The sequence below is a fragment of the Muscardinus avellanarius genome (assembly GCF_963383645.1).
Source record: "Muscardinus avellanarius genome assembly, chromosome: 4".
Lineage (NCBI taxonomy): Eukaryota > Metazoa > Chordata > Mammalia > Rodentia > Gliridae > Muscardinus > Muscardinus avellanarius.
The window spans coordinates 43,172,193-43,198,362 of NC_137789.1; the positions used below are offsets into that span (position 1 = coordinate 43,172,193).

The 26,170-nt window shown below is 43.8% G+C and overlaps 1 protein-coding gene across 1 annotated transcript in view; it reads right to left on the reverse strand.

Annotated features, from left to right (window-relative positions):
- SDC2 (syndecan 2) overlaps window positions 1–25,585 on the reverse strand; it is a gene marked incomplete at both ends in the record, with an annotated part of 105,947 nt that extends 80,362 nt beyond the window's left edge. Inside the window, one exon of the mRNA XM_080693746.1 lies at window positions 25,526–25,585. Coding sequence (XP_080549872.1) covers window positions 25,526–25,585 — 60 coding nt within the window. The remainder of the gene's footprint in view (window positions 1–25,525) is intronic.
- Window positions 25,586–26,170: the final 585 nt, after the last annotated feature.

A 26,170-nucleotide genomic window follows, 5' to 3' on the forward strand; every position in this document is an offset into this window, starting at 1 on the left:
CCTGTTTCCAAATAAAGTATAAAATAGGTCTGGGAGTATAAGCCCGGAGGTAGAAAAAAAAGCCCCAGGGTTCCACCCTCAGTACCACAAAAATAAAATAAAATAAATGAAAGGAGCTGAGGGTATAACTCAGAATTAGAGCTCCCCTAAATTCAATCCCCAATACCACATACAGAAAGGAGAGAGAGAAAAAGAGAAAGAGAGAGAGAGAGAGAGAGAGAGAGAGAGAGAGAGAGCACGAGAGAGGAAAGAGTTACACAAATAAAATACTACTTGAAAGGAAAATCTGAATATGTCTGGACAATCCACAAAATGTGATTAACCCCTAATTTTAAAAAGGAATTCGTCCTTTCTCTCAGCTCAATTTTCAAAAATAGCTGAGTATGTTGGCACATGCCTATAATCCCAGTACTTGGGAGGCTGAGGCAGAAGGTTCAAGGTCAGCCTCAGCAACTCAGTGAGACCCTGTCTCAAAACAGGAAAGGGCGGGGATATAGCTCAGAGGTAAGAACACCCCTGGTTCAATCCCCATTATTACAAAAAAAATACAAAAGTACTGATGTGGGAATCATATCTTCAGGGACGTGGTACTAGGTGTAGAATTTCAGGGGAGCTATAGATCAGCTCTAACCTAGAAATGAGGTGTGGGTCCTGACTGGTTCTCTTCCGGCAAATCGCTTCACTTCTCTGCACCTCCGCTTCCTCTGCTGAGAAATTAAGGGTCTTAAAAGACACTTGGGGTTCCATATTCTGCATTACCTTTTCTTCCTTCCTAGGAAGGATCTGTCCTCCCAAATCCCGTTTTCAAGGGCTCTGCCTTCTTCTAACCTCCACACTGTTTTGGCTTTTGCCCTTGGGTGTCCCAGTGAAGAATCTTTTGTTGAAAAGACAGCACTGAGGTTCCCCAAGGGCGGAGGGTTAATGCGGGTCTCCTGGAGCAGGATGTGCATAATCAAACTCAGACAGCAGCTGCTGAGTCGGGTTGATCCTCAGAGGCCTGCGTGGCCCTCCTCCTTCTCTGGAAGTGAAATTGCCTGGCACTGAGCCTGTTCCGGCTGTTGGGACCTTATGTTTTCAGCATACTACAACAACATCTTCTGTGGATTCAACTCTCAAAATGCCAATGGATTTCTCTGTTTTGCTTTTTCAAGCTGGCTCTCCAGATGCAAATACTTCAAGCAGAAGCACACAGTGTCCACACACAGACATGGTACAGAGATGGGAATGAAAAAAGGTACTTTAAGAGGCAGCCATGTGAGATCTGTGCTGATGGAACTGTTACTGCTTCTGGGTTCACTGACAGGCAAGACTTTATAAGACCTTAGGACTAAGGAGAAGAGCCAAAATCACTCATTTATTTTATTTATTTTATTTTTTTGGTGGTACTGGGGTTCCTGAAAGCCCTTCTACCTCTGGGCTATGCTCCCAGACCTATTTTTATACTTTTTTAAATTTGGAAACAGGGTCTCTTTAAACCAGCGCAGCTGGCTTCGAACCTGCGCGATCCTCCTGTCTCCGCCTCCCAAGCGCGGGGATTACAAGCGTGCGCCACCACGCCCGGCAAAAGTCACTCATTTAAAAATTGCTAAATGTACAGAGCTCACACAAATTCCCCACTCGGATCTGGTGTTCCCTGTAGTCACCACCTCTCTCGACTTCAAGACCATGACCGTCGAAAGTAAAAATGATTGTTTTGTCTTCTTAGAAATATAATGTGACGAGCAGCTTAGCTTTAGTGTAATGCCTTCTATTTAGAGATTCAAGGGAGTGTTTTACAATGTGTACTTTTAAAAGTAAAAAGGTTGTCATTACACAGTTTTCCTGGCTGGCTCCTTCTATCACCTGTAGCTAGGCTAAAGTAATCCTGTACCAGGATTTCAGGTGACTGAAGCAAAGATGCCGTGAGAATTGTTTAGTTCCAAATAACAACCGTTGACTAAATTAGTCAGGTATATGGCCAGACCAAATTGTAGGAGGCCATCAACTTGCTCATATAGTTTATGTTATTTATTTATTTATTTTTGGTACTAGGGACTGAACCCAGATGCATTCTACCCCTGAACTACACCCTCTAGTATGTATGTATGTATGTATGTATGTATGCATGTATGTATGTATATTTATTTATTTAAATGGTGTCTTGCTAAATTGCTAGTGGTCTCACTAAGTTGCTGAGGCTGGCCTCAAACCAGTGTTCCCTCTTGTCTCTGCCTCCCAAGTTCTGGGATTACAGGCATGAACCACAACACTGGGCTAATTTATGTTACCTTTGAGAAGCAGTAAATTAAATTAAATTCAGTGATTTTTTTTTTATTTTCCCCTCTTAAGCATAAATTTAGGGATGTTTTTTCTCCCCAAATTACCCAACAAAAAGGGGTATCTTTTAATAATTTGATAGAACGACATGTTCTCATAAGACATCTATTTTGTTGTTTAAGTTTCTCTATTATGGAGCATTAAGAAGCCACAGAAAGTAATCTCTACCAAAACACCATATTAATACTTTGAAATTTGAGGTCTTTGTAAAGCTGCTTTATGGTTTTCCAGACTACTATGTCAGGAACTGGAAGAGTTCTTTTTATCCCAAGAAGTGGTGAACACAACACAGGTTCTGCCTTTGTCCATGGCAGCTGTAAAAGGAATCATTCATGCTCTTAACCAGGCTCCTCCATGAAGGGGCCATCCCACTCCCCCTACACTCTGGATACAGGTTCATGGTGCTCGTAGCTTCCACTCAAGAGCCCTACAGAGAGAATGTTTAAGATGGCTTTTGTTGCCTATAAATTGGTTTTGTGTTTTTAGGTGAAAAACATTAAAAAAAAAAATCATTCTAACAAATAAGCAGGACAAGACAGACTGCATGCTTCCAACATTGAAAACTGGGATGGGCCTTCTCCAAATGGTTCCACTTGAAAACTGGGCCAGATTTCGGATCAGAAACATTTAGTGGATTAAAAGTAACAGCTTAAGAGGTGAACCATATTACTCCTAATTATTATTACCACTGTATTCATGCTCCAGCTGTGAACAATTAAAAGCCTAGAGCGTATTTCTAAATTCCCATGGACCCAAGAATAAAATTAAGACATTTTTGTAAGGACTGCAAATTTCTGCATCGTTAAGGGCAGTCTCTCCAATTATTTCCACAAAGCAAAAGCAAGTAGCATCACAACAAAGTCTTGGGTGTTTTGTTGTTTTGCTAGTTTTTTTTTTTTTCTCCCATGTTGGGCATTTTATCATTAGTAAAATAACCAAGAAGCATTATGAAGATTACACAACTAGGCTTTTTTATGCCATGAAACTAACTTAGTGAGTTGGCCACTAAGATAGAAGACACTCAGGACTCATTATTTACCCAAGTGCGTGCTGACAGGAACAGTCGGGGACCAGAGAGATCTAAAACGTGCCCCACTCCAAAGAGCCCACAGCGCTTCTATGTCAGGGAAGAAGAGAAAAAGAATAAAAACGAAGAGCAAATCAACCACTCTGTTACTTAAAGTGTTCTGTGTCTCCCTGACAAGTGGGTAGGAGAGACTCATCTCACGGCCATGTTTCCTCGGGTGGTCAATGTCTTCTATTCCTACCTCTCATCTTGTCTCATTTCCCAGCCACCTAACTCAAGACCAAGGGGGAGGGCCCCCAGTCACAATTGAATTTGTTTTTAAGATTCATGTAACACACATGGACACGGAGAGACAAATATGTGCATGCAGTATTGGATTTAAGTCACTTAGATAAATAGAAGTGAGATTTCAAAAATAACACATTATCGTCCACTGATTTGCAACATGAGTCCCAAGATAATACAATGAGTGAAGAACAGTCTTTTTACCAAAACATTAGAACTGAACCCACATGCGAAGAGTAAAATAAAAAATGAAGTTCAACTCCTGCCTTACAACATAGGCAAGACTTGACTCAAAATGGATTACAGAACTAAAGAACTGAAGTCATGCAACTCTTCAAAGAAAACATAAAATTAAGCCGGGTATGGTGGCGCACACTTGTAATCTTAGTACTTGGGAGGCCGAGTCCGGAAAATCGCGGGTTTGAAGACAGCCTCATTAGCTTGTGAGCCCGTCTACAACTTAGTGAGACCCAGTTTCCAGACAAAAAATCAAATAGAGCTAGGGGTATAGCTCAGAAGTAGAATTCCCCCTGGGTACTATCCCCTATACTGAAGAAAAAAAGGAAGGAATAAAGAAGGAAAAAAGGAAAGAAGAAAGAAGAAAGGAAAAGAGAAAAAGAAAAGCACAGAAATAGACCTTTACAAACCAAGTAAAATAAAAAAATATAAACTAGACTTCATAAAAATTTAAAAAATTTTGTGTTTCAAAGGACATTAGCAAAAGAATGAAAAGACAAGGCATTGAATGAGAAAAGGTATTTACAAATTGTTTATCTGATAAAGAACCTGTATTTTGAATAAAGAATTCTTAAAGCGTAATAATAAGAAAAAAGTTCAATTTTTAAATGGGCAAAGAATGTGAATAGATATTTATTCAAAGAAAAATACAAAAGCTAGTAAGAATAAAAGATGTCTTGTTCATCATTAGTCAGTAGATAAATATCAAAACCATGAGATAGCACTTTATACCCAGTAGAATGGTTATAATCCAGATGACAGACAACACCCAGTGTTGATGAGGGCATGAAGAAACTGGAACGCTTGTGCACTGCTGGTGGGAATGTAAAATGGTACAGTTGCTTTGGAAAACAGCATAGCAATTCCTCAAAATGTTAAACATTTTGAAGCTGGGCGTGGTGGTACACGCCTGTAATCCCAGCATTCAGGAGGCTGAGACAGGAGGATCGCAGGTTCGCGGACAGCCTCAGCTACTTAGTGAGATCCTTTGCAATTCAGTGAGACCCTATTTCAAAATAAAGAATAAAAAATAGGGCTGGTGGTGTAGCTCAAAAGTAGAATGTCCCTGGGTTCCCTCCCCAGACTGGAAAAAAAAAAGTTAGAAACATAGTTACCATATGACCTAAAATTGCACTCCTAGGAATATTACCAAGAAAAGTGAAACACATATGAACAAATGTTTGTAAAAAATGTGTACACAAGTGCTTATAGCAATACTTATCCAAAAAAGTTTGAATATCCCAAATATTATCCAGTAATAAAAGTACTAAATGAAATAGTAAAGAATTAAATGAAGTATGAAAACATATAACATAGATAAACCTCAAAAACATAGTAAGTGGAAAAATTAATCGCAAAAGGTCAGAGACTGTATGAATCCACTCACACTAAATGTCCAGAAGAGGAATATCTATAAAGTCAGTGGATGAATGGTTGCCTAGCATTTGGTGGGGGAAGGGTAGAAAGAGAAGTGACTGCTAAAAGGGGTACAGATTTGGGAGATAATAATGTCCTAAAATTCAATAAATAATTGGTGACTGCTGCACAATTCTATGAATACACCAAAACCCACTCAAATTTATGGGTCATTTTTTTGTTTTTGTTTTGTTTTTTGCGGTACTGGGTGTTGAACCCTGGGGCACTCTACCTTTGAGTTATATCCCTAGCCCTATTTTATATTTATTTATTTATTTATTTATTTATTTATTTATTTATTTATTTATTGCAATACTGGGGATGAAATCCAGGGGCATTGTACCTCCGAGCTACATCCCCAGCCCTATTTTTTTATTCTTTATTTTTTGAAACTGGTTCTCACTGAGTTGCTAAGTGGCTGAGGCTGTCCACAAACTGTGATCCTCCAGTCTCTGCCTCCCAAATGCTGGGATTACAAGAGTGCGCCACCATGCCTGGCTTTTATTCTTTATTTTTGAGACAGGGTTTCACCAAGTTGCGGAGGGCTTCGTTTAGTAGCTGAGGCTGGCCGTGAACCAGTGATCCTCCCGTCTTAGCCTCCCGAGTACTGGTATGACAAGGGTGCGTACCACACCCAGCTACCTTTATACTTTAAATGGGTGAATTTTTGTTGTAGATGAATTATGTTTCAACAACGTTTTTAAATACAACGTATACACACACATATATATCAACTGTGAATAAAAATATCACTTGACAGTTATATTACATAGTTAAGACTATTTTTAAGGGATAAATAATTTTCAGATAATGAATGCTACATAAACTTTTGTCTTTAGCTTAGTGTGGAATTTTGCATTTCACGAAGGACCTTAAGACCTAGAACTTAAAACACCAGATGATATCAGGGAAGTGAGGCCTGTAGAAAGTCATTCCAAACTTTCTAGTTTCTCAGCCTAAAGCAGTTGACTCCACAACTTCACTATGTTGAGACCACATTTAAAAGTAAGGTCTAGGGTAGGAACTGAGAATGTGCTGTTTTGTTTTTTTTTTTAAATCCCCACCACCTGGAGATGATTCTAGTCCAAAGGCATGAAGACAGCACTGGGGGCCAGGAGACGCCCACCCCCTTTCTGAGCAGCACTGGGTTCTCCAGGCAGCCATGAGCTGATGACCTGTATGTTGGTGGATGTGTCATGATCACAGTTGACTACCAATTTTCCACCTGCCTCCAATAATTCTTGCCAATTTCACAGGCATTTGGGAGATGTCTCAAGTTTAAATATTCTGATAAATCATACTGGAGGACATGTTATTCTTATTTAAAAGAAGAGATTCATCAACTCCTTGAGGACCCCCCACCCCGAATATAATACTCAAAGCCTCGTGCTTTTTTCTGGAGTGCAACCCCCTGGCCCACTTTTAAGAGAACTACTAGATTCCAGGAGAACAAAACTATATATCCCGTGGATAATATTCAGAGTCCAAAATTAAAAAAAAAAAAACTCAGCTGGGGTTTTTCATCTATGGAACATGGACAGCTGGCCTTCACACCCCAGTTGTTTCCTGTCTCTAACAGATGGATAACATTTTTCCTCTACAGTGAGAACTTTATCTCCTACTCCAACTTCTCTTTCACATATCAAAAGCAACCTCCATCCTATCTGGGAGAAAGGAATCCAAGCTAGGCCAGCTAAGATACAGTGGCATCCTTGTGAGAGGAAATGGTTAGTCATTAAAGATTACTGCGTTCTAAATGAGAACTGTAACCAATTTGTTTGGCTGGTAAGGAAGAAGAGAGAATTCAGTGCAGTGATAAACTCTGACCTAGAATTTTAAAAAATATTTTCCAAGACAGTAAGTAGAACACAGGGAAAAAATTATTTCCTTAAGAAAAAAACAAAAAAAAAAAAAACAAAAAAAAAAAAAAAACAGCCGTTATAGAACCACCAAACTGTTTGAATGCAGAGACCAACAGGTTTTACAAATAGAGGAATGGAAGCAGAAGAGGTTGAGTGATTGGCCAGCAACTGCAGATGGTTTCTGGCTGAGAAAGGCCAGCCTATGTGAACCCAAAATTTGGGCTACCTGTCCAGCATTCTCTTACCTCCAACATGGAAGCCAGTGCTACCTAGGGAAGAGAATGCAAAAATGGCTTGTAGCCTACAGTCATGCTGCCCTCATTTGTTTTCCTGGCGCTGGTCACCTGGTCACTTAAGCCTCATAAGGAGAGCTTTGCACAATGCCCCATGGGACACAGGTGAAGACGGCATGGTGTGACTGCCCCTCCCCCCGGTCTAAGAAGGGTTACTAGGTGGGAAGAACAGAGGAAGAAACGCTTGGGAGACAGTACAGGATGGGAAAGCCTTTCCTCTGTCCCCTCTGTGGGTCCAAGATCCTCGGCCTCCCCCCATTGGCGGCTCTCTTCCCCCTCAAGGCCACTCACAGTGTCTTGAGTTTGCCTCAACTCCCAGGGACACATCTCGCTGCTCACATCAGACAGTGCAGTTGACTCTTCTGCCTGATTAAGTGCCCAGTCAGGGTCACATGAAGTTTGTGGCAACATCAAATTTCCAAGGTTACACAGGCCCCTAAATCTGGCAAATTTAAATTTCGCCATCGGTTTAACAGAAAGTTGGTTCTAAAGTGCCATTCTCCTTCAATAAAAGGACAACGGATTTCTAGCCTCACATCAGACCACGTTATCAGGAAAGTACATAAAATATTTTTTAAGTTGCTCAATATGCAATTTCAAAATATTGTAGGAACAGTCTCTTCTGCAGTTAAGAGAAAGCTGGGAAGGTCAGCTAATCTCTCCAGCCAGAGGATGGTCTGATTCTCCTCTAAATATCTCAAATAAATGGCCAAGCACACAAGATTGCTGACCCCCAGGCACAGGCGGAAGCAGCCAGTCCCATCTCTGCCTGCCTTCGAAGCACGTTTGCCTTTCACCCAATCAAAACCAACCTCCTAGCCGGGTGTGGTGGCGCACGCTTGTAATGCCCGCGCTTGGGAGGCGGAAACAGGAGGATCGCGCAGGTTCGAAGCCAGCCGCGCTGGCGTAAGAGACCCTGTTTCAAAAATATAAAATAGGTCTGGGAGTGTAGCCCGGAGGAAGGAGGGCTTCCAGGAACCCCAGTACCACCAAAAAAAAAAAAAAAAAAAAAAAAAAAACCAACCTCCTTAGCAGTCCGTGCCCCCGCACTCCTGATGATCCAAGCCAATGTAAAGCCCAAGGAGACAAACCGCGTATGCATGTATGATTCTAGTATTTGTTAGATGATGCTACTTACAGAAGATGTTTTTATCATTGTTGTTTTAAATTTCTAGTAACATAAAAGTCAAATCCCTTGCATATATACAGTGCTAAAAGAAAATAGTTTTATATTCAATAAACCAAGATGTTTCATTCGATGAATACTAAACACATCTGTAAATAGTCCATGGTATGGAATTTGTTTGAATCCCCTGGGGTTTTCTGTCTCTATTTATACCTCAAGGCACAAAACAACAAAAGCAGCCTGCTAAAGACTCAGAAGAGTAGTTAAAGCTCGAGGAGAGAAACGGCAAACGCCAGGAGGCATATCGCAAATGCTCTCTTAATATTTATTAAACAAACAATAGTGTTTTGGGTAAATCTTATTAACGGAATACACAAAGTTCTGGCAAATAAAATTTTAGTTCATTTACATCAGATGTGCCTACAGTCCACTTTTTTTTATTAAAAGGACAATAAGCATTCAATTGAAATGCTTGGAAATGGCATGTTATTTGAATATTGTGAGTTCTTTTTCTGCCCTCTAAGACGTCAAAACTTTTTGGAAAGCATTACAAAGTATGTTCTTAAAATGCTCCAGTTACATCTGAGTATAATTCAACTATTTATATCGTTTTTATGGAAAGGGCCTTCAGTCTTGGGAATCACTTCAAATCCTTTGTGCAATGAGTAAATTATAAAAGAAAATTAAAAGAAACAAACCCTTGAGAAGGGAATGATAAACAAGTTCAAATCATCGTTTTTTATAACACCCATCATTATTTGATTACTAGACTTCTAGTTACATAATCTTTAACAATAAATATTAAAATCATTTAATTTAGATTTTTTGTGTTATGTGTGTGGCACTGGAGATTGAACCTAGGGGCATTCTACCTCTGAGCTACATCTCCATCCCTATTTTATTTTTTATTTTGAAACAGTTTCCTTGAAGTTGCACATCAGAGGCTCTTGATAATCTGCTAAAGCTGGCCTCAATCTGCAATCCTCCTACCACATCTTCCCAAGTACTGTAATTTAAAACATTTTGGAAAGCACTTGCCAGCTGGGCATGTTGGCGCATGCTTATAATCCCAGCATCCAGTAGGATAAGATCGGAGGATCGCGGTTCACGGACAACCTCAGCTACTTAGTGAAGCCCTGGGCAACTTAGTGAGACTCTGTTTCAAAATAAAGAATAAAAAATAGAGCAGGGGGTGTAGCTTGGAGGTCGAATGCCCCTGGGTTCCATCCCCAGACCCGCAAAAAAAAAAAAAGCACTTGCCAATCAAAGATCAAACAAATTTTATCTTTTCCTTTATTTAAATTTACTGGCTACTAAATTTATAAAGAGATCAGAAAATTAAAAATCCATCACTACAGTCTGTTTATTAAACCTAAAAAATAAATTTTATCTCACATATCTTTTATCTAATATACTAATAACCTTCAAATATTCCACACACAATTAAGTTGGCAGACAGTAAATACCCCTACCTCCATGTTCAGCCCTCCTTCCAAGTTCTCTACCTCCTTTCCTTGCCAGTTAACCTGAGTATTAAGCTCACTCTGTATTACGCCCACTTGCTGGTTTATCACCAAACAGACAAACACAAAGGGTCATGCCTGAACCCACAGCACAATCACTCCCCGGGAGGGTCAGCCCAAGGCCACTGGTTGTGTGTGGCAACCATCCTATCCGCCAACTGCCTTCATATCCAGGGAAATCAGGCCTGATCTAAAGGGAAAGAGACCTTACGCTGGGAAAGCAGGACAGGCAAGGGAGGAGGCAGGAGGAGACAGCAGCCCATCCTCAAGGCAGGTAACAAGTCCTTCCATTTATCTCTGGGGAACCATTCCTTTCCCATCATGGTCCATGGGCTTCGGGTGACGCTTGATTAACATGTAGATCCAGGGATAACACATGTGACCAGACCAGGCCAGGCTGAACAGAAATCAAGGAGCAGCTGCTACTCTGGCATTGGGAATGGCTGGGGAAGCGCTCCTCTTCCCACTGGAACTGCTGAGAAGCCAAGGTGTTAACCTATAGTTGCCAGACTCTGGCCACCACCCATCATCAGTATATAAAGTCTTCCCTTCTTTGGAAACATCACCTCCACAGATTTTAGTTGGGCATGTGGCTGCCGGTGTGGAGACTGCATTTCCCACAGTACAGCGCCTCCTGTGGCCATGTGACTCATTTTTGACCAATGGTGTTTCAGTGGAAAGCTGCGTTACACTTCCAGGCAGTGGCCGTGAAGGGAACTGTATGTCCTCCCTTTGTCTCCTCCTGAGGGCTGGGAGACAGTGAGGTGGAGCCTCTGACCTCCTTCAAACCACAAGTAAGAGCCACGTGTGAGCATGGCAGAGCTATCCCACCTGCCCTATCTTAAGCCACTATGTTTAAGGATCTCTTCTTAACAACAAAATAGCTGTTACCTTAATTCTGTAAAGCCAGGGAATGACTCTAACACAAAAACGTTGAGCTAGAGGCAGATAAAACCCAAGGCTTGTAAGATCATGTAATCCTCCTGTTGCTGCCATACCTGAAGACAGCGTTTCTCTTGGACTTTTGCATGATCTGAGCCAAAAAGCTTCTTTGTAGTGTTTGGCCCAATCTGACTTGGGACGTCTGTGACTTGCACCTGGAAGGTCGTAACTGCTTTCTCTCACCTGATGATGTCTTATGTGCTGTTGTTGCACCTAAGGGTCCCAGGGCCTTCCAAGCAGCAGCTAATGAAGCTTTCCCTTTTCCCCAGTGGTTGCCTCTCTGAATCACCGCCTAGCAGAAGTCAAAGCAGCTGTTCTGCTTCCTCACACAACTTGTAAATTAAGGGCGTTCTAGGGACTAACTTCTATAAAGGAAACTCACTGTTCTATAAAGCAGTGACTCACCCAGGAATCTTGCTGAAATGCAAACTACAACTCAGTCTCATGGGTTTCAAGATCCTTGATTTCTAATAAGCTCCCAGGTGATGCCACTGCTTGTTGGGCCAGGCCACACTTGAGGAGCAAGGTCCAAGAGCAAAGGCCTCCAACTTTGACTGCACCTGAGAATCACTGAGGCAGCCCAAAAGTTACTAGCCAAGTCTGGGCTAGTAGTCAATGGCATGCCCACTGAACATCAGTTCCGGTTCTGTTCTCAAACCCTAGTTTCCAAGGAAATACCCTAGAGGGCTTTGTAAAGCTCAGACTCCCACACCCACAGGGTTTTTTTTATTTCACTGGTCAAAAGTGAGCCTCGGATTTGCATTTTGCACAAGTTTCTGGGTGATGGCAGATGCCTCGGCTTCTTCCACACTTTTGAGAGCCAATGGCCTCAGGGTGACTAGTTGTCACTAACCACAGCATCCACTGAGAAAAACACTTCTATCCACTAATTCTATCAATGCTCTGGGACACTTATGTATCGGGGAGGATACACTCCTGCCTGGGAGAGAGAGACGGGAATTCCCATTTTCCCACCCATTTCTAAGATCAGCGTCTGTGCATGCTTAATACTTCATCATGACACACTTAACCTTACTGTTGCCAAAATAATAAACAGTAACACTAAATTTCATTCCAGCTATCACAGACTTACTGGGTTTAAAAGTCTAGGCACCTCAGCGAACAGCTTACTCTTAACAGCTTGCTCAGAATAATCCTCCTCCTAACTCTAGCATAGGACAGATGCATGTCCAGTGGCAGTTTCTAGAGGGTCAGCATTTTAATGTTATCCTGCAGAGAGATTTCTCAAAGCTTTGAGGAACCCAGAATTCTTAAGCAGGGTCCCCCCCGCCCCGAGTCAATTAAAGATATCCCCCTCTTTTATTCAACGGATGGAAGATTGTGTTTAGAGTTAGTTAAGTGAAGGTAACAAGCTCCCAAATTAGATATGTGAACAAAGTAAAGTATGAACAGATTAGATAATGGGCTGCTGCCTTTTTTCTTAAACAAGAAAGAAAGATAATTTGGACATCTTGTTCCCAGGCCAGCCTGAAGCGGAGGCTCCCTCTTCCTCCTTCCACAGGAAACAATGGAGCTGCGTGGAATGAAGGCGGCTTGAACCAGGTCCAAGAGTGGAACTCGAGTGCAATGCCCCCGTGAGGGACAGCATTAAGACACACGTGCAGCCCTTACACATGGTCAATAAATAATCGGACAAGCCCTAGAATACATTTCCGATCCGTAAAACACACAATTTCCCCGTTCAGTGCAGGAACTCAGGCAAATCTAATAAGCTGACCAAACACGCTTTTCTGCAAGCAAACCCAGAGGACAAATATCCTTTGTCCAACTAAGGAAAGCTTTCCTTGGGAAAGGGAAATGTTTCATTCTTTTCTTTTTTGTTCAAGGACATCCTCAGGTAAATTTAATTTCTAGGTATACAATCTTTTGTCTGTCTGCAGAACTCACATAAATGCATCATAAAAATCCACCAAGTTAATTATCAAAAAAGTACGAGCCAGCAGATGCAGATGTTGGTGGGAAGGGCTAAAAGGGGAAAAGGAGGTGGATGAGAGGGAGAAGCGGCACAGGGGTCCCGCAAAGCCAGCTCGTTCCATGGGGTTGATCACAAGCCAGAGAGCAGGCTTTAAAAATACAAAATTGCTGGGTGTGGTGGCGCACCCTTGTAATCCCAGAGCTTGGGAGGCTGAGACAGGAGGATCACACCGGTTCAAAGCCAGCCTCAGCTACTTAGGCTCTCAGCAACTTAGTGAGACCCTGTTTCCAAATAAAGTATAAAATAGGTCTGGGAATATAGCCCGGAGGTAAAATTATATATATATTTAAAGCCCCTGGATTGCACCCCCAGTACCACCAAAAAATAAAAGATAAAAATACAAACCTTGCTGGGCAGGCAGCACACGCCTATAATCACAGTCCTTGGGAGTCTGAAATAGAAGAGTTATAGGTTCAAGAGTAGCCTCAGCAACCTAGCAAGACTCTGTTTCAAAATAGAGCTGGGAGTGTAGCTCAGAGGTACAATGCGCTGGGGTTCAATCCCCAGTAAAACACACGCACGCACGCACGCACACATACACGCAACTTATCCAGCTAATCTGCCCCCTAAATTAAAGGAGACCAAGAAGCCATCCCGAGCAGTAGTTCTCAAACCTTCTGGAAGTTAGACTCACTGAGGGTGCTTTACAAAACTGGGACCTAGAACCCCTTCCTCCTAGATTCTAGTTTGATTAGTGGAGAGGGACAAGCTTTTATAAACTTCGCAGGTAAATTTAACGTGTAGCCCTGGTTGAGAACACGAATCATCCTGATAAATGCTAGAGAGGCTCAAATGCCTCCTCCTTCCACCAAAACAAAACAGCCACAAAGAACGAAGAGGGGAGAGTCATCCTGCCCCCTGACCTTCCTATCTGGTCAGTGACACCATTCTTCCTCCCGATCTCAGGTTCAAAACCTCAATACAATCTTGCCTTCCATCAGCAAAGGGATGTACCGACCATTTCAACTATCATCAACTCTGAGATGCTCCAGACACACTTCTAAGAACTTGACACGGAGGGTAACGCAGCAGCCCTCGCAGCATCTCTGTGACTTGGCAGCTATGACTAATCTCTTTTTTACAGATGTGCACACTGAGGCATAAAAGATTATGCAACCTGCCTAAGTCACACAGCCAGAAATGGGCAGACGGATTTAACAAGATTTCCACAAGGAAGGGGAAAAGCTCAGCAGTAGAGCCCTTTGCCTGGCATGCACCAGGCCACGGGTCCAATCCCCAGCACCACTAAATAAATAAATTAACAGAATACCCCTGGCTTCCCCATCACCAGAGGGGAGGGAGGGAGGGAGGGAAAGAGGGAGGGAGAGAGAGAGAGAGAGAGAGGAATTTCCATTAATTTTACCCCTTAGCTCTCAACTGAAGTTTCTAGACAGAAGACATCAAAGCGAAATGTTAAATGTAGGTAAAGAAATCAGAGTTATCAGTGGCCTGGGGTGTTAGGTCAACCAGTGCAAATGAAGGGTCTGACGGTTCATTATTCTGGACTGACACTTGGTTATTCTGGGCGTCACCCATTAGAGCATATTAAACGTTCTCACTGCCCTCGTGAAAAATTACAGCACATGGCAGGACTACTGAAAGCTAGAAAAACTGAAGATTTAACTTCTGTTAGGCCACATAAACTGCAGTCTTGGCAAGTAAGACTGCCTAGCAGTTGTGAGACAATTATAGATAATGAATGGAAAGTGCCTATCATAGTTCTAACTACAGAGTAGGAGATCAGAGCAGTAATTTTTAATGTTACTGCCTTTCAATAAAATCCCTTCCTTAAAAAATATCATCCCACAGACTTGTTTTCTGAAAATGGTTGACGCAGATGCATTTATGTTATGCTAAGTTTTATAAGAGCAGTATTCAATAGAAAAACAGTTCAAAGGAAGGACAAATCTACACCCAGAGCTGGCAAGTGAACCAGGTGTAAAAAGCAAAGCCTACCTGGGCCACACAGGCCCCAGATTCTCCTCCTCCACAACACGGACATATTTTTAGTATAAAAATCCAAGGAATGCTCTTTATCCCTCAACCTACAATAGCAGCCTTTTTTCTCCCAGGGGAAAAAAATGCAGTATTAATTCAGAGTATTTGGCTTTGAGTCCTGATTCTTATCTCCAGGAAACTTTTATCGCCTCTTCTGCCTACATGTCTCTACAATCATCCAAAGATTTCTAAATTAACTGAATTCAGGCCCTGGTCTCTCTGGGTCTTCCAAATTCCACGTCTCTCAGTGCTCTCTCCCCTAATTAACCAGTAGGTTCATGAACAATAAGTAAAGGGTCACATGACTTTTAAGTGGTGATACCAGAAACCGCATCCTAGATGACTTGATTCCAAAGTCTTAAACATCATCATCTCTTGCATCGCATCCAACAGAAGCCTGGAAATGCCATACATTTAATACAACTCCACACGAATTAAAATCTATGCATGTTATGACCCTTCCTTTATAAGGCCGTCAAACACCTGTCACCCTTGCAACTAGAGATTGTTGCCTAACAACTCTCTAAACAGTGGTCTTTTGATTCCCAAACAGGTCAAGTGAATTAACTCACCAGCAGATGTACTAACCCCTCATATAGTAAACCTCCAGTTAGTCAGAATTTAGGGACCTTTATATTAAGATATATATTATATATTACATATATTTTTTCAGTACTGAGGATGGAACCCTGGGGCATTCTACCTCTGAGCTACACCCCCAGCCCCATTTTTATTATTCTTTATTTTGAAAAAGGGTTGCACTAAGTTGCAAAAGCCCGCACTAAGTAGTAGCTGAAGCTCTCCTCAAAGCACAATCCTCCTGTCTCAGCCTCCCAAATGCTGAGATCACAAAGGTACACCACCACGCCCAGCTACATCTATGCATATTTTTATCAGATGCTTTTCTGCATCTGTTGAAATGATTACTTGGTATCTCCCTTAAAGTGTTAATAACCACACTGCTTTTCTAATGCCAAAGCATTCCTTGGGTAAAGCCCATTTGGGCTCATCATCATTCTTTTAATAAGTAGCTGTATTCAATTTGCTAATACTCTATTTAAAATTCTGGCACATGTGACCAGAGAAATTGGCCTACAGATTTGTTTTTGTGTGTTTTGTCTGGTTCTGACGTACAGTAATGCTAACCTCACAAAATGAAAAAGAATGGTCTTCTATTACTCTTACTAAGCTCTGGAACAACAATAACCTGTTCCTTAGAGGATCCACAGAGCCAGGTGTGATAGTGCACACTTGGCTGAGACTGGAGGATCGCAAGTTCGTGGCCAGCCCCAAGCAATTTAGCGAGGCTCTCAGCAACACAGTGAGACCCAGTTTCAAAATAAAGACTAAAATAGGGATGAGGGTGTAGCTCAGAGGAAGAATGCCCCTGGGTTCAATCCTTACAACCACAAAAAAAAATAAAAAATAAAGGGTCAACAAAACTTACTAGTAAAACCATCTTGGTGTCACTATTTTTCATTGAAAGTTTTGAGGAGGTAACTGTAGACTCACACCCAGTTATAAGAAATAATACAAGAGTCCTTAGCTGGGCATGGTGCAATCCCAGCTCTTGAGAACCCGAGACAGTTAGCAGACCAGCATTAACAATTTAGTGAGATCTTCATGAAGCAACTTAGGAAGACACTGTTTCATAACTATAAGTTAAATAGTACTGGGGGTGTAGCTCAGAGGTAGAAGGGCCATGGGTTCAATCCCCTGTATTAAAACAAACAAACAGAATACTCAAAGTCCTCTTGAACACTTCAGCTAGTCTTCCCCAGTGGTAACCTATATTAAATATCACAATAAGAAGATTAACAGTAATATAATCCATCAATCATATTCCAATGTCCCCAGCTTTCCCTCTGTCCACATGTATGTTGTCATGTGGAGGTGCCCATGTGTGCAAGCATTTAGCTATACACAACTCTATCAGATATACAGGTTTTGTGTGTATATATACATAAGTATACATATATCCATATGCACATTATTTTTGTGTACTTATTAAATATAACCCATATTTGACTATACATAGTTTTATCTCATTTTTTGTCTATAATAAAGTCTCCAAGTTACACACATCCTTCAAGTACAGTTTTAGTGGTTATATGACATTCAATGTAATGCAGAACCTTTTATTTAGCACTACTCTGTTACTGTACACTCAACTTGTTTCCATTTCTTAAACTATTATAAGTAAGGGCAGGTATAGTGATTAATGCCTGTAATCCCAGTACTTAGGAGGTTGAGACAAGAGGATCACAGGTTAAGGACAGCCTCAGCAATATAGCAAGACTCTCGGCAACCTAGGAAGACCCTAGTTCCAAATAAAATAAGATAGGGGTGGGAATGTAGCTTGGAGTTAGAATGCCCCTGGGCTCAAAATTTGTAAACACTGTTTACCCAGCTACAGTTATTTGTTCTGGACACCTTTTTAAAGTAAAATTACTTAAAAGGATGAATTTTTTCACATCTAACACTAGCAGATTTGTCCAGTCTCTGTAAGGAACCTTCCATCAGCCGGATATAACAAGTGGCATATCTTTTCACATCACCCACTTTTAGAGAAAAGCTGGCTATAAACACAGACCCAACTTCTCAGCATAGAGCTAGTCTCCCCCAAGACAGGGAAGAAGGCTCCAGCCATGAGACAGCAGCTCCCTCATGCACAGTCCAAGCCACCCCCTGGGCTGGTGAAGGTCCAATGAGCCATTGCAGTGCGGATGGCAAGCCCCTACTCTTCAGGAAAACAGAAAGACAGGAATTAAAACTAACACATAACACAGTACACAGATATTCCATTTGCTACAAGCTTCTACCTATTTTATCTCACCTAATCCTAAAAAAAAAAAAAAAAAAACGTATTTCGTGATACTCCATTTTATAGGTGAGAAAACCGAGCACAGATAGGTTAAGAAACTGGCCCAAGGTAGGCCAGCATCAACTCCGGAGTCCTAGCTCTGAGCCACCCTATCTTAGAGCCTGCTCGTGAGTTCTTGCTTACACTTTCTACAGTGCTCAGACGAGGCTCCAACACTCACGAGAGAACCAATGAAGGCAACAGTAGAAGGGCCCACTCTGGAAGTGGGGGTCCAAGCCAGAAGCTCAATGAGCCTGTGACACTTTATGAGACTTGTGCTTTATTGTCCCCCTCACCCCCCAACATCAATAAGCTATGCTGTCCTGAATTAACACATCTACTGGTCCTGATGCTACACTGGCTTGCATTAGCCAAGCACATAAGAAAATACCAGACAGGAGGTCAAAGTTATTCAGAGCAAAGGATACAACTTTAGTAACACAGCAGATACTTGGTTCAAGTCAATGGTTACCATCAGCTTTGGGAAATGACTTACTGTAATATGAATCAATTTCTTGCTTTGATAATAAAATCTGGCATATGTCACTTTAAAATATATTACACACATTAGATGTAAGTAACTTTTATTTGTTAATTAAAAATAAGTTTGAAAAAGAAAAAAGTATGTGGAAGGAGCTTCATAATTGCTTATTGGTTAGATCAATCTTAACATTTCTCCAATCACATCCTGAAGGATAAAAACAAATAAATATTAAAGGCAGAACGTTCCTCTAGCCAACACCATTATTTCACAGGTGCTCCCACAGGGGATAAGATAGGTTGCTATGTATGCAGAGCCCCATCTTTGTTCTGCCTTAAAATGTTGTACCTTTATTTTACTCTTATATTTAATAATAAATTATAAAAACACATTTAATTTTTTCCTTTTCTGGTAAGAGCTTATAAAATATTTTCCTTAATAATTACATCTCCTGTTCCAATGTGTCATTTTACCATGAGACTAAATTCTATTAATTACACACTCTTTTTATATCAGTAGTATTTGCATTTATCACGTCTGCATAATAAGAAAATAAACATCAGAATGCTTCATGAAGGACACTTTTACTATATCTTGGTGACATTTTTCATGATACAGATTTGATGATAGAGGAAAGAAAAGTTTAACTGAACTGAAACTTACTTTTGCATACAGTTCATTTGTTTGTTGTGATGTTGGGAATAGAACCCGGGGCCTTGAGCACACTAGGCAAGCATTCTCCCACTGATCCACATCCCCAGCCCAAGAGATGAAGAACATGCCTTGTCTTTAATACCATTTTTCCTACAGCTTGAACTCCAGGCCATGAATTAGCTATCACAGCACTGATTACATAGCTCATTAGCGGAGGAGAGACTGGAATGGGAAGTCTCTGAAGACTTCAAGGCTTCTGTCCCTTCTCCTGCTCCTCTGCGATCCCAAGAAAGACAGACATGCACAATTCCATTTCAACACTGTCCTTTCCTATTCAGAAGCAATCTCCCCTCTCACCTTGTTGCTAAAGCTAATGCTGCCCTAGAAACAGACTTGTCAAAATGTGATCCAGATTTTTAACAGGAGGACCTGAAGCTCAAACAGTAAAAGGAGAAATTTCATTTATTTTCACCATGAAAGATAAAAATGCTCCCTATCTTGGTGGGGTTCACTGGGCACCCTGCCCCCTCCTGCTCGATGCCCAGCAGCACATCAGCATGTAAGAAAGGCCCAGCTCTCTCCTTCCAATGCTGGAAGGAAACAGGAGGAAGCCTGACTTGCTCTGCTGATGTGCCAGGACTTCTTATCAGTGTCTCCTTACACTTCACACCAAGCCTGCAGTATTGATGAGGCTGAGTTCAGGAAGAATACAAACTGGCAATCTGGAGCAGGCCCACCAGGGGCCAGTGGATTTGGCTGACCACACAGCATGCAGCCATCAGGGTCCAGGGAGAAATCCAGTTGAGCAGGAATGCCTCAAGACTCCCAACTGCCCTACCCTTGGGCACATGCACTTAAAAGTCCAGCATCAGCAGCGGTGGACTCAGCTTCCCATCCTAGCTCAGCTCCGCAAAGAGCTCAGAGATGTGGTGACCCAGCCCCTTCCCTCAGGGGCACCAACCAGATCCTGATGGAGGGATGACGGAGGCCTTAAAGTGCATCTTATCTGGTTCCTTTGTGTCACAGCACATGAATTAGGCCAGGAGAAGGAAGAAAAGCACACCAGACCTTCTGGGCCTCAAGTACCACTCATACACGCCCTCATTTTACCCTCCTGATGGTCATGTCACGTTCTGAAGGCATTTTCAGGTCCAATTTCACACACAAAAGTATTTTTGAAGTGGCTCAATGCTTTGGTATCTTGTCTGAGATACTAAGTAAATACCAGCATTGGAATCCAGACTCTGTTCACCTCTGCGCCCAGCTCTTTGAACTCTGACCCCAGCCACTAAGAGCCCTAGAAGTGATACAGAGTAGCACATAATTAACGGGTGGCCTGTGTGATCTAGACCAGTGATGCCCAAGTATGGCTGACTCATTAGAATCATCTAAGATGCTTTACAAAATGTCAGATTCCCCCCTTGGAGCTTCTGATTGCATGGGTCGAACATGAGGCCCTGAAATCCATACGTATACACTTCTAGTGATTCTGATCGCCAGTCTGTCTTACTATTTACAGAAGCCAAAAAAAAGAGGGTTTGAGGCTGGAGCAGATATGAGAAACTTTATGGGGCCTGGATTCAGTTACGAGGATTTCAGGAGTTCTCAGGACAGCGACACCGGTGGGCCAGCGCCAGGAGACATGATGGAGCTTGACCAAGGAGGGTAATGGGAAAGGAGCACTATTATGGCACAGCTACACATCTGGCCAAGACACATTGACTCCACACCATGATAATGAGGATACACAGACGTTTCTAGACCATAGGCAACGTGATCAATGTGTCAGAGGGGAAACCGAGAGCAGGCAAATATCTGGGCCAGGGATGGCCATTATATAGCTACTGACATTGATGCACGAGCTGGAAGCTCCCCATGAAGGGGGTGGGGGTGAAAGAAAAGCTACCTGGATCACAGAACACAAGTTCCAGGGAAGAGGGCTGCTTCATTCACTACCTTATCCCCAGCACCTGGCAGGAATATTCACCAGCTGAATGACCACACAGGTGGGTCTACAGGCACATGGATATGGATGTGAAGCAAGATGAAGGAGTCAAGGATTTCTTCAAGACTCAAATCTACAGGATAGAAATTAAAATGACAATAGTGGCACTGCTGGCTAAAGGATCGTTAAATAAGACTACCTTCTTCATTATTTCTGGCTTTTCTCTATGACTTTACTTTGGCTTCTAGCTCCTGAAAGAATAGAGTGATGTTGAGATAACAGAATGTACTGTTGACAGTGGCATGAATTGTAGATCTCCTTTCTGCCTTGGGAAGTAGAAAGCGATGGGCAAGATCTTTGCATTTGGTTTTTGGCAGTGGAAGGGCAAGCTAGTGAGTCTCTCAATTCAGAGGCATTCCTCCCAGGACCTGCTGGGTCATGGCCAGCAGACACGCCAACAGCAGAGTGGCCTGACCAGACTCCTATAAACTTTAATGACAGAGCTGGTCAAGCTCTATGTAGCTGGGTCCGCCTCAGGGGCCCTACCAACAGAAGGAGAACTCAAAGCTGTCTCGGGATGGTCAGATCTCTGAAGCTTCTGGGGACTTGAAAACTAGTTCTACTCAGGAAAAAACTAGCTGGCCTTTTGAAAGTCTCTCCAAGTTAATGACTGTCCAAGATGACATTTTAGTAATCAAGTTAAGCAGTCCCCGTGGTAGGCTGCTCTTTGAGCGGTAGGCACCATCAAAACCAGATATACAAGCATATATAAGCCGGGTGTAGTAATCTCAGTACTTGGGAGAATGAGACAGGAGGATTGCAGGTTCGAGGACAGCCTCAGCAAGTTCTGAGACTCTCATCAACCTGGCGAGACCCTGTTTCAAAATAAAAATAAAATAAGACTAGGGATGTAATTTAGAGGTAGAATTCCCTGGGCTCAATCCCTGGTCTGTCTGTCTGTCTGTCTGTCTGTCTGTCTCTCTCTCTCTCTCTCTCTCTCTCTCTCTCACACACACACACACACACACACACACACTGTTGTGATTTAAACATTACACAATATATGCATGTATCAAAACATCACAGGGCATAATGTATATACAATTACTATATGCCAAATAATATTAAAAGAACAACTAGTTATGCCAAGTCCCAGGAGCAGGAGTATGAAGGGCAGGCTCAAATTCCTTCCTGTTCTGCAAGCCTGTTCTTATAAGAGCTTTCTGTCTTAAATGACATCTACTTTTAATATCCAACTAAGAGATAAAAAGCTCTTGTTTCTATCACACTCTCTAGCAGAAGTAATTTGTCTCATTACTAGAACAGCTAACATTTTTTAAAAGCACTGAAAAAAGTTACATGATTTCAATTTTTTATTTTTCCTTCCTTCACAAACTTTCCAGAGCCTGCCTCTCATAATGCACTGGGAGGTAATGCAGAGCTCCAAATGACTTGACAGTTTCTTTTAATTTACAGACATCTAAGCATGTTTATAAAATTCCACTAGTTCAAAACGCTTCCTTCTCTTAAACATATTTCCAGTTCAAATTATGTGTTTATAGCAGCCTGCAATATATTACTTCTAAAGATAAACAAGTCATGTAAAAAGTAGGCAGAAAAACAGCAGCATAGCTTTACCGCCACACTCAGTCCTTCCCTTGCCTGCCGTTCCTGCAGCAAAGGTTCCAACCTGCAGGTGGAAAGCATAAATGGTTCCACTAGGAACAGGCTTTCCAGGCTGACTCCACATCCATAAAGGACCAGTAGTTCTCTCCCACAGGTAGCTTTGAGCCCTGCTGCCTACAACCTTTTCCCCTCCTGATCTATGTACAAAACTCTACTTAGATCAATTCTCCATTTCCTCCTTTTTTTTGTCATACTGGAGATAGAACCCAGGGGCATTCTACCACCTAGCTACACCTCCAGCCCTAGTTGTTTTGTCTTTTTTTTTTTCTTTCTCTTTTTGTGGTACTAGGATAGAACCCAGGGGCATTCTACCTCCAAGCTACACCCCCAGCCCGATTTTTTTACTCTTTTTATTGTGAAACATGGTCTCAGAAAGTTGCAAAGAGCCTCACTAAGTAGCTGAGGCTGGCCATGAACCCAGTTTCTCCTGTTTCAGCCTCCTGAGAGCTGGGTATTTTCGTCCTTTACTTGGAAACTGGATCTCACTAAGTTGTGGAGGGCCTCACTAAGTTGCTAAGGCTGGTCTTGAACCTGGGATCCTCCCGACTCAGCCTCCTAAGTACTAGGATTACAAGCATCCAGCTCCCTGTCTTCTTTTTAAAGAGTCTTTAAGCTCATTTGATCACTTCTTCTAAACCTCAGGACACAGTTGCAGTTCTCAAATTAAAACACAAAGTCTGGGAAATCATTTTTTATAACAGCCAAGTTTCTAAAAATTAAGTCTTTCAAGTCTATATATATTTGTGCTGCTATACATGAAACAAATAGAGACTGAAAAGTAGTTTAAGTGGACAATTAGCCATTCGGGGCCTCAGACAACTTCTACTGAGAAACACTGGCTCACTGCCTAACACAGGCTATGCCAGAGTCTCATGTTGACGTTTTAAAAATATCTAATCGCCCTTTTATAGAATATCCCAATGACGGAAAACAGTGTCTACCACAATAAAGTCGTTCTCTCGGAAAACATCCAATTCTGGTTCAATCTGAGAAATAGTAGAACCCCAAAAATGCTGATTTCCGGGGAAAGCTCTCACTGGTAAGAACAGGTATAGTTCAGCCAAAAAACTTCCTTAAGGGGCACTGTCAGATGTCTGCAGAAACCCCCGAGGGTTTTTCTTTCTCCAGAATTCACAAACAGTAACATTTCCTAGCAAATCCCTGAACAGAACTTAGAAAAAAAAGGGGAGGGCAAGGTCTTCTTAACCCATAAGGCTTTTTAGGCAAGCTTCTCTTTTGCAACAAGATGAGCAATAATGTGTTCCTGAAATAAACAAAGAATTGCTTCCTTTCTTTGTACAAGGAGCCAAAGTTCAAAACTGGCTGGGAGATCACGAATTCCGAGGGATTGAACCACCAGCTACCAGTGAGAATGCTATTTAAAAAAAAAAAAAAAAAAAAAAAAAAAGGCTTGAAGTTGGGCACCCAAATACTCATCTATTCCGCAGTTTCCAGTTCTACATGCCCCAACCTCCAGAATGGTATGGGGTAACTGTGAGCACTCACGGAAGCTCCCACGCTCATCACAAATGCCCATCTGCTGCTCCGTGCCAAGTAAGTTTCCCAATGCAAAACTGTCTCAGCCCAAAAAGAGGGAGAAGGGGGCGGGGAGGACCGCACGTAACCAACTAATGATATCCCGGAATTTGTCTGGGAAACGAACATGCTATTAGGTGACAAAAGGAGGGGACGTGGGGACTAAAAGGGGGCAGAAACAGCCACACTCCGTAACCCCTACAGCACTGGGGTTGCGGGTGAATTAGGAGGTGCTTGGGCTTCGCGCTCCGGGCACCTAGGTAGGGGCAGCCCTGGACGTGGGGAAGCCCTGGAGGCAGCTCCCATTAGAGGGCGCTCATTGGGCAACATAGGGAAACAAGCTCTAACCCCAGAAAGGACCCAAAAGAGAAATGAAGTTCTCACTGCCAGGGCGGGGGAAGGATGCTGAGTGCTGCAGCCGGGCCCCACCCGAGGAGAGATTCCTCTAGGCCCTGGGAACGGCCGCCTGGACCTAGAGGCCAGTGTGGCAGGAGGGAAGCCTCAGCTCCGAGCCGCGGCGGAGCACCCCTCACGCACCGCACCTCGCTGGCTCGCCGCACTCCAGGGCAGCCCAGATTAAAATGTCCTCCAGGCTCCAAGACCCCGGGCCTCCGTCCAATCCCCAACTAGGAGGGGTCGCCCAGGGCTGGGATTCCAGCAGCTGGCGCCCCCGCATTTGGGGGCGAGTTCCACGAAACCCTGCGCATCCCCTGCGGGACCGCGGGCTGCGTTTCTAAGCGGCGCGGGCACCTCGCCCCAGCCACAGGGCGTATCAGACAAAAGAACTTTTACAAACTTCCCTCTCCGGCCACTTGCAGGTTCCTCGAATCTGGGCCCCGTCTCCCCAGAACTCGCATCCAGTCGAGTTGGAAAGCTGAAGTGTGTGTGGGTGGTGGTGGCGGTGGTAGGGGGGTGATGGTGTGCGGAGGAAGGGACCCTGAAGTTTCCCGGAGTGCACCCGCTCCCGCGCTGGCCCTCGCGGGTTGGGGTCGCCCGCCGCCCACTCGCCTCCGTCCTTCCTGGACCATGCAGCAAGATCCCCCGAGGGTGAGCAAGTTGTGAATGACTTCAGAGGCCTCTGCGGCTAAACAAAACTGCAATTCTTGTGCCCCCCCCCCCACCCCATCCCCGAGGAACGTGGGGCAACTCCAGCTAGAGGCGCTTTTCTGCGGGAAGAGAAGGGTCTGGGAAGAAAGGAGTCGAGGAGCGAGCGCACGGGTCCCAGCAGATCCCGGAGGGCGGGGAGGATCCCCCAGGTGGCGCTCCCCGATTCCCCGCGGGCTCCCTCGGTGGCCCGGGGCGCCCTGAACAGCGCGCGCCCCCCGCCTGGCCCACTCACCGACTCTGCCGACACGCAGGCCACCAAGCCCAAGGTGAGCAGGATCCAGGCGCGCTCCATATTCCCCCAGGACCGGCCGCTCCCAGCCGCCGTTGGCAACCTGGACGAAACCAAGCCTCGGGTGCCGCGCTCGGCGCAGCCCGCGCAGAGGGATCGGGAGCGGAGCGACCGCGGCGGCCGCGCCTCGGGCTCGGGCTCTAGGCTCGGGGCGCTCGCCCGCCGCTCCCGCTTCTGCTCCCGGGAACGCGGCGCCTTCTCACTTGTTGGTTCCTGCACCCCCGCCGCGGAGTTGGGGCTCGGGGAGGCTGCTCTCTGGAGCTCTCCGGGGTCGGCTGTGGCTTTGCTCCTCCGCGCACTCGCTCCCCGCGTCGCGGTTCCGATTCTGGCTGTAAGGGGTAGCCGCGATGGCTTAAAATGGAGCTGCAGCTGAAGTTTGGGGGCAGAGCGGCGGGGGCGCGCGATCCGCGCGGCCGGGGCTCCCGGAGTATCTGGAGAGGAGCGCGTCGGAGCGGGGCTAGTGGCTCGGCGCTGCGCCCCTCCTCCCGCCTCCTCCCGGGCCCTCCTCCTCCTCCTCTGTTCCTCCGGCTCCCTCCCGCCTCCCTCCAGAGCCTGCTTCTCCGGGCTCCGCCGGGCGGCTGGGGGAGT